Source organism: Phalaenopsis equestris, unplaced genomic scaffold (genome assembly GCF_001263595.1).
Source record: "Phalaenopsis equestris unplaced genomic scaffold, ASM126359v1 Scaffold000694, whole genome shotgun sequence".
In the NCBI taxonomy this organism is placed as follows: Eukaryota; Viridiplantae; Streptophyta; class Magnoliopsida; order Asparagales; family Orchidaceae; genus Phalaenopsis; species Phalaenopsis equestris.
The window spans coordinates 173574-183041 of NW_018165134.1; the positions used below are offsets into that span (position 1 = coordinate 173574).

The following is a 9468-nucleotide window of genomic DNA, read 5'->3' on the forward strand; positions in this document are numbered from 1 at the left end:
ACTATTAGGGACTATTTGGTAGCAAGATTTGAGTGGATCATTTTTCAAAATATGAATAACAAATGTCAAATTAAAAATGACACTTTTAAAAAATAAATTCTAATTATATTTTATTTTCGTTAATTTTCAATTTTTCCTCTCCCTCTATTTAAGGGTGCAGTTTGTTTCAGTTGTGATTGTACGAAATCTCAGTTCAAAAATTGATGTAAAAAATTTGTTGTTCAAAAATTTGTATTTTAGAAAATCTAAGTCTAATTGAAAAATATAATTTTCAAAGGGATGTTTGTGAACAAATGTCTAAAATACCTCTGTGTATATATTATATAGAATTTATAAGTTTTTTCACTATATGTAATTCCCATATTTAACCGTATTATCTAAGCAAGCAGAAATACAAAAAGTAAAGTCAAAGTTAAATTATAGGATCAAGTGATCAAGAGACGGCTTGATTTTAGAAATTACATTTTTCAAAAATTTACTATCATAAGAAAAATTTTTAAAAAATAATTTTCTAAATGTCCAAATATTCAGAATAAGGCGAAACACTGTGAGTCAAGTACTATTCACTCACAACACATTTATCATGATATATATGACAACACATAGTTAAAAATAACATAAATTATTTTTTTTCATGACAAAGATAGTGATACAAACATGAGTTAAGCATAATACTTACACATAAGCTGCATCGCAATCAGTCCAACGACTTTTATTATTAATAAATCCTAAAATAGTGCATTTCATATTCCAAATTACAATAACATTTTAAAAACAAATGCAACGCTAACAACAATAATAGAAATACTGCAATCACAAATCAAATAAGAGCAAAGTCTTCATAAAACATTTCAAGTATTCAAGATTCTTCTTAATCGTAGCTTTAGATTATTTCCTTCAACATGTTGTTCCAATGTTGCATCACGAGGTTCATTGACTCACTAAAAAAATTTGCAATCTTTGTTGAATTGATTTTTGAGGGATCTATAGAATTTCTTGCAAGGGTTATCACCTTTTGGAGCTGTGAAAACAACACATAACGGGTTATATTCACGAAAACAGTGCATAACAATTTACAATCACAATATATTTATCGTTGTTTCATCCTCTTAAAGCTTGTTGAATAGCTTGAGCTCATTTTCAAAAATTTAGTCCTGTAAATTAATAGTTAGAGCATAACTAGTGTGAGAGAGGAAATAAATACATCAAAAAAATTTATTTTGTGCCAACACTAAGAATAAAATTCATAAGATACATAAAGTGCAAATAAATCTCAACACAAACAATTGTTAAAAAATGTCAATTGAAAAAAAAAACTAAACATATCAAAATAAAAGTCAACATTATTGTTATGATGGAAGTTTTTAATAATAAGGCAGAACAAAAATAGAGTAAACATATTAGACCTCTCACTTGTATAATTAGATAAGTTACTCACAGAAAGTTTTATTTATCCGCTTAAATAACAAGTGAACAAGAAAAAAGAACATATCAAAATATCTTCGTACTAATACTTTGTCTTCAAGCTATTTCCTTCTCATCACCTCTAAGGAAAGTGATGGAAAGTGATGTAGAAGCTATATGACCTCTTAAATTTAAAGCTTATGTGCATCTTTATATGTGTTGAATAGATTTCTTGAAAGTAGCATTTATTTCTCAAGTGATTTACATGTCTAATAACTAAAAGGTATAGTTCACATTCTAAAAGTTAAAACAGAAGTATTTTATGTGATATAAAAGATTGAGTGTTAGATGTGTAAATTCATAAGAATTGGGTGGTATTTACTTGAATGACCCTTCTTGAAAAGAAGTTTAAATCTTCCAAGTTATATCCTTTAATTGGTATAAAAAAATTATTCATTTTTATAAGTGAACTAAAAATTCATGAGCTAGCACATACTGAGAAATCCTTTCAAATTTCTTAAGCTTCGAGACAAGCCCAAAACAAATAGGAGATTTCAACCTGCAATAGACGGGACTTAGGCTCTGTTTGGTGCAGCTGTAGCTTCTCAGTTTTTCAGCTGCATCTGCGCTGCCTCAGGAATCTGCTGCGGGAAAGCTGACTGTCTGTTTGTTACATCTTTGTGAAAACAATTGTGGGACAACTGCTTATGGAAAAATGACAATTTTGCCTCTGTTTCGTGAAGCTGTTTAAAAAACAACTATGAGAAAGACACATTTGATACTTCAAAAGCAAAAATTCATTTCAAAACACAACAAAAGTTCATGTACATCACTCACTAAACATGACTCACATTATTGTCTCTTTTTTTTTTACTTATTTGTCTCAATGAGTTTTATCCTTTGGGTTAGAATCTAATTTCGATTAATTAAAACTAAATTCACCTAAAAACTCCATCAATATAACACATAAACCAGCTTCTTACACAAAAATTCCCAAAATACAATAATAAGACACTACTTCATACCAATTGTTTTACAATTCACATTAATATTCCATAGAATTGATCCAAAATCTAAAGAGAAATTTCAGACTATGATGGATTGATGCTACTATTAACAGAGTTATGGCATAAATCTGAATATGTGAACAATGATATCAATAAATAGCCATGTTTTCATTTTTTGCTTAATAATCAAATACTCACAAAGTCTCCCCATTCTGAATAGATAATCAGCTTCTTCATACCCACTTCCCCTAACCTAGTTGTAACATTCGAAAGACACATAATTCGTCTAAGCTAGAATTGAGAACAAGTAAGGAATAAAATATCAATTCATATCTAATTTCAACGGACAACATTTTATTATTCATCCAAATCAAATTAGAAATAATACCAGAGAGAATAAAACATTAAAGAGTGTTTTTGCAACGGAAATACAGGCCTGGATCATCGTTCGACAGGAAAGATGTAACGGCGGTGACATCGGCAGCGAGAGGGCCGATCCTCCACCTCCGATCTATCATCTCCTCTACTTTTTCGGGGCTTGCGGAGAAGAGGGCTTCAACAGAGCCATTCCTCCAGTTCCTTACCTAGCCCCGTAGGCCAAGATCCTCCGCGTTCTCCATCATACAGTCTTGAAACCCTACATCCTGCACATGTCCCTTTATCTCCACCTGCACGGTTGTCACGACCGTCGACGGAGGAAGAACACCAAAAATTGCAACTGCGGTATCCCTAATCCTTATGCCCGCTTTCTAATCTAAAAGTGGCACAAAGGTAAAAGTCGCATGGAGGAAGCTAGGCCGCGACATATAGCCGGCTTTTGGCTTTCGCACCAATCCGCAGAATGTTCCAGCAGCAACGCCGCCCCAAACGAAAAAAATAACTACTTGCACCATCACCCAAACACCAAAATAATATCAACATCTTTAAATAATAACATGAATTTTTGAAGATTTGTTTCTACTCTTTGATATCATATCACTAGCCAACAACACAAAACAATATTTGATAAGTACTAACATCACAACATAAGATATCACAAGTATTGGTATCGTAACACGCCATAACATGAGTTCATCACGAACTTCACAATTACAATAAAATATCATCACAAATGTTAATATCAAAAATCATTATTCTACCAGAAAATATCATCAAAAGAATTAACATCACGAGTATGTGTTTTACCAATGCAATAACATCAAAAGTAGTTGTTTAGCAAAGACATAACTTCATAAGAGAACTCCACTCAAATAGTATAGCACAAATATGAATTAGTTATTATGATTTGGTTCAAAAAAAAGGAAGTAATAAACCCTCCTCTCAGGTGTAATAGATATGAATAACTCCCTCTTGAGAAGCTTCTAGTTTCATGGAGTAAATATATAATTAAATTTCTTCATAAACTCTTATAGTTTGTTCTAAAACTTTTATCACATCGAGAATAGATGAAGAAAGTTGCTAATATTTGACTCATTTGATACGTAGAGCCAATTTTTTTATTATGGCACGCCCTTACTTTTAAAGAAGGTGGAGTCCAAGCATAATTGGATTCATCGTGTTAATTTGTGTTGAGTGATTATCTTTGAATGGGATTATTTGCTCTCTCTTTTTGTTCTTGCATAACTAAAGAGGTCAAGGTATGTCCACCAATCACAACAAAGTTACTAAACATGAGATCAAGCTTATTCTCAGTTTGATTTCACCAAACTTAAATTTCTTAGAATTCGATACAACTTGTCATTCATGCAATCAAATGGAAAACTATGTCAAATAATTCTATGTATAAATGAAAGAGAAATTTAAATGTTTTAAAATTTCTTTCACCTTTAACTTCTCATTTCACCAATCTGTTAATGCATCTATAAAGTTTTTAATTGAATCCTAAACAAATCTGGTAGATCCTCTTTTGAGCTCTTTCCAAAACTTTCATTCTTTTTTAACATATCTCATTTAATCTTTAATTGAGTTTGACCATACAATTTTTCAATTCTCTCTTAAATATTTTTTTTAATGTTTTGTCAACCTTCTTTGCTGAAATGTGTTGTTGGTATATTTCATAACTTAGGGTACCTTTGGGGCAGCTTATTTGAGAGCAGCAGCGTTTTCAAAACGCCGCTGCTGTGTTTGGAAGAAGCGTTCGGTCAGCTTATTCATGTCGCACCACGTCCGCGTCCGGGAATTCCTTAAGCGTCTTCGACGTGGGTAAAGACCCATGTCCCGCATTCAACTATTATCGTTGCCCTAGATACCCCTGATCTCCCTCGCGCTCTCCCTCCCTGGATTCGTCACCCTAGAGAAGATCGAATTGGGTTTCTTTCGATTTTTTTTTATGTTATGATTCGTAAGATATGCTTTCCCTCACCGTCAATGCTTCTTTCACTCACCGTCAATTTGTAAGGTATGCTTTCCCTAGAGCGATCGAACGTCGTTGGGCGTGAAAGGTTCTTTCTAGACTTGAAATAGCGATCGAACGTTGTTGTTCCTTGTTTTTTTTCTTCCTTGACCGAAGAGGGATTTTCATCTTCTTCTTTTTATTTTCAACTCGAACAATGCGAATGGTTCTTTCTGGTTGCCCTAGAATTCCTTTTGATTTTTGTTGGGCGTGAAGGAAAGTGTGGAGAATGCATTCCTTATATCGGGCCAGAATTTCGTTTCGATTTTTGTTGGTTGTTACATAATTTATGTTGCATGACCGAAGAACAAAGATTTTTTTCTTCTTCTTTGTATTTTAAGTCAAAAAGCATGGATTTTTTCAGAGCGTGAGGAATAATTTTTTAGCTCCTTATAGAGGCAAGGAAAGGCTTAAGAGCTGTTTATGAGCAGCTATTAATTCTTGTTTTTCAAGTTTATGAGCTGCTGTCAATTCCTGAGCTGTTGTTTATGAGTTGCTATTAATTCCTGTTTATGAGCTGATATTAATTCATGTCTATAGGAAACATAGGAAAGCCTTAAGCCTTAAGAGTTTGATTTTCAAGTCTCCAGATGAATGGTGGTTGATCTTTTTGTTTACTTCTCTGGAATCATTATTTCTTTTTAAATTCTTAATGATACTATATGCATATCTATGTATTCATTGCAATCCCCATTGGTGGCAAATGTCATCGTCCTTGGTATGGATTATGACTTTGATACAAGCTATGGAAATTGATTTGGTTATTTGTAACATGTATGACCAAATGACACATGTAAATACATCTTGCTTGGCTTCGTTCAAATAAGCAAATCTTGATTTGGTTATAAATTGAATATTATGGCTTGGTTCATGAAAATGCATCTCAAATCATTATGATATTGTTTATTCTCCTATGGTAGCTTAATGGCTTGTAATTCTAATGTTTCAAAACTATATCTACCTTGTCGTTGAAAGGATTCCATACTCTTATCTTTAGTTTTATGTTATGAATGATAATGATTGTAGCATTGGGGAGTTAAGTACATACAGAATGACAATGGTTATAGAATAGTGGAAATGTTTTAAGCTGCAGCTGTTGGTTTCAATGACATTGGTTATAGAATTGTTTAAATGTTTTATACTCAAGTGTGGTATTAAATTTTTGTTGACATACTCGAATCATTCCAATTGAGATCTGCTTATGCCTGCTTGGTCTTTCCGATACAAGGTCCGATACAAGGATCCAAATTTATTGGTTGTACCTGCTTTTGGTTTATTGTTCATATGCATATGCGAGGCTTTCTGTTTTTATATTAGGCTTTCAAATGACATTTATGCGACTTTCTGGTTTTATATATGAAGCATTTTTCACACTTTTATAGTTGTCAAAATGCGGATCAGAAGAGAAAAAACTGGCATTCGGTTATTAGCATACATGAAAAGGGAAGAAGAATTAAAACATGTTATATTTTTATTTTTTCACACCTCACATTTTCGGCTTTCTGGAGGAAGAATTAAAACATGTTCCATTTTCACACTTTTATAACTGTCCACATGTTACACTGCCAGCAGTGATGAGAATCCGATGTTTTCCTAGGTTTATAGTGCAGCTAAAGACAAGCATAGTCAGAATTTGAAATTGTATATTTTAATATTTCTCATTATAGTTGTACTTGTCTTTATATAATTTTTATTTTTTCTGATATTCACGAGAGTGTGAGAACTGTATGTCATCTTTTGAAACTAATCTGTGATGATTTTATGTTTCTGCACTATATGCTTATGTACTACCAATAAACTATTCTGAATAAGCTGTCCCAAACAGTTTTACCAGACAGGGGCAGGAGTGTCATTTAGACAACCATAACTACCAATACGCTATTCTGAATAAATTGCCCCAAACAGCAAGTCAGCTTATTCTGATAATCTGTAGATTATCAGAATAATCTACTTATCAGCATATTATAAATAATCAACAGCTGCCCCAAACAGAGACCCTTAATCTCTCTAAAAAAATATCAAAAAAAATCATTTTTGTTTCTTTCTCCCAAATAACAGGTGATGTGTTGTCTCTTGTGTTGCCCACTTATCATTGTATTTAGTAGTTTGATAAATGATTTCAACTATTTTAATTATATTATAATAGCTAATATTCTTCAAAACTTTTCAAGAAAAAAAGAAATAATCAAACAAATCAAAGTTCCATACATCAATCTAACAAAAATATGAGAAAATATCACAATATAAAATATAACAGATCTAACTACACTTTTTAGTGAAGTTTTGCATACATACCACACTGCAATGAACACCTAAAATAATCACTACCTTAGGCTTATCCCACTATTTGGGATCAGCCTTATCACATTGGCTACAAATATAAATTTTATCTTTTGTGATAAACATTAACACTTTTTACACAATAATACTGCATTTAATTCATAATTTATGGAACTCCATCTATAAAAAAACTGTAAAACAATCATAACCCCCAATCTTCCTCCTTTCTAATTTGAGCTTGTAACTAATATGCCCAAGTACAGTATGGATCAACAAAAGTTATAAAACATGCTGCAGATTGCTTGTTCTATGAACGGTAGCAAATGCATGTTATGGGTAAAAGAGTGACATAAATTTGAAAGTCATCTAGAAAAAAAAAATTGAAGGAGCATAGAGGGCATAATAAGAAAAAAATTAAGATTCAAAAAAGGCTAACCAGAGTTGATATGGTTTGAACTTGGACGTCGTAAGATGACACCATATGTAGCTCAACATGAATAAATATAGGTTGTAGAAGTATCTATTCAGCCAACTTATACAGTTTAGGGTAGACAGGAGGAAGTGGAGAAGCAGATGATCCATCCCAACAAACCGAAACAGCATTTGAATCTTTGGTAAGTACCTCTTATTTGAAGTCTCGGGCGATCATCTACAAACAGACCATTGAATTCTTTTGTATTTAAAATATTATTCAAGTAAATATATGTAAATAATAAAAAAAAAGAATTAAAACCTCATTATTATTAACCATGTGGCTGAGTTGAGCTCAAGGGAGGAGAAAAATCTCGCCAAAAACGAGCGAGACGGTGGGGGAAGGCGAAGCAAGGCACTAGGAGGAAGAGGTAGAGGTCGTGGGCGCGGGCAAACACGAGAGGTTTCACAATGGGTCGCGGGAAGCCTAGTTTAGTCGCATCATCTTCCTCCACCTTTGGGGCTGGTTAAATTCTGGTGTGGCTGGTTATAGGGGCATGTCATGTTGTACTATCATCAAGCTCATGTGGATATTAGAAGGTTTATGCACATACTCATTATGGTCTCATCTAGAATTAATGACCCTTCTTTTTTTCTTGAGGGTGGGCTTGTTTGATGTTAAAGTTGGTGATATAAACTAGTTAATATGGAATATTTGATGCTTTGGTCTTGTTTTCCTTTTATGTGATGCAGCCAAAGCCTTATTTTGAATAATTTTAAAAATAGATTGTTATTTTCAAAATACCAAATCATACAATAAATAAGAACCATCTAGCTAATGTTTTTAGAAATTTTAATTTTATATATATATATATATATATATATTACTTCATGGTGTGAATGACATTGACGCTGGAGAATGTACAATTAAATCTACAAATCATATGAATAGCGAATAAAGGAAGGAATAGTACAATTTAGTGTACAATTTAGTACAATCCGAATCCGGTTTCTCAGTTCCAAACTTCTCAAGGCTTGGATGGGGTTGGTGAGGATGGCGGCTTCAAATCTCTGAACTGCAAGACAAAAGAGAAATTTATGAACATTAAGCCATAGTTCATGTCATACATATCACACCTAAAGTTCAATATTTACATGTATGCCATTTACTTACGCATCAGTGTATTTCACAGTCTAACAATTAAACTGGAGATTTTTTTTAATTAGATATGCAAGATTTGAATGGTATAAATATAAAAAATAAATTTTAGGAGTTGCATAATGTAAATACATAATTGGGTTGTATCCATGTAAATGCACTTGTTTTAATTATGATTTCATGCTTATAAATAGTAATAAAATTTACTTCTATGTAATTTAGTATTGGAATGCTTTTCTCATACACATAATTTAAGAAGACCGTCTAAAAAAAGTGTTTAATAAATTAAACAATTTAGCAAATATAAAATAAAACTATGTTATGCCTACAAAATTTTATATATTGTTCAAAATCAAGTCATGAATTTTAAGTTGCGCCCATTAATATTGCACAATTTTTGTATAGGGTTTAACCATCTTCAAAATACAATAGGTAATCCCATTATGCGTGGTTTGTTGGGGAGCTAGTTCACAGATGAGGAGAACTACAACAAGATCACGGGAGAGGAAGAAATGATCGCAAGTTCAGGAGAAGAAACAACGGCAACAAGGTCACATAAGAAGAGAAATGGAGTAAAGGATACAAACCCACCTACGGTTGAGTTGTAGCCGGAGCACCCCTCGCCTTTGGATACAACCCTAAAAGGAAAAACAACCACCGATCGCTACCTTGGACAGAAACTCAACAAAAAGTAAACCCTATGACAGCAACACACATATAAATAGAAGATTGATAGGTAGGAAACAAAAATATCAAGGGAGGAATAATTCTCGCCCAATAAAAAGAGGGAGGGGGGGGGTGGTGGGGCTTTTGCG

The 9468-nt window shown here is 32.8% G+C and overlaps 1 protein-coding gene and 1 long non-coding RNA gene across 2 annotated transcripts in view; both read right to left on the minus strand.

Moving 5' to 3' along the window:
- Window positions 1–735: 735 nt before the first annotated feature.
- Window positions 736–7869, minus strand: LOC110030295. The gene is made up of 3 exons (XR_002294640.1): window positions 7817–7869; window positions 7520–7732; window positions 736–1021 (listed from the first exon to the last, which is right to left on the minus strand). It is a non-coding gene; the product is annotated as an uncharacterized LOC110030295 (long non-coding RNA).
- Window positions 7870–8495: 626 nt separating this feature from the next.
- The window catches only part of LOC110030296 (rhodanese-like domain-containing protein 4A, chloroplastic), a 7562-nt gene continuing 6589 nt past the window's right edge, over window positions 8496–9468 (minus strand). Inside the window, exon 4 of the mRNA XM_020732937.1 lies at window positions 8496–8570. Within this exon, the coding sequence (XP_020588596.1) occupies window positions 8523–8570 (48 nt within the window). The 3' untranslated portion in view covers window positions 8496–8522. The remainder of the gene's footprint in view (window positions 8571–9468) is intronic.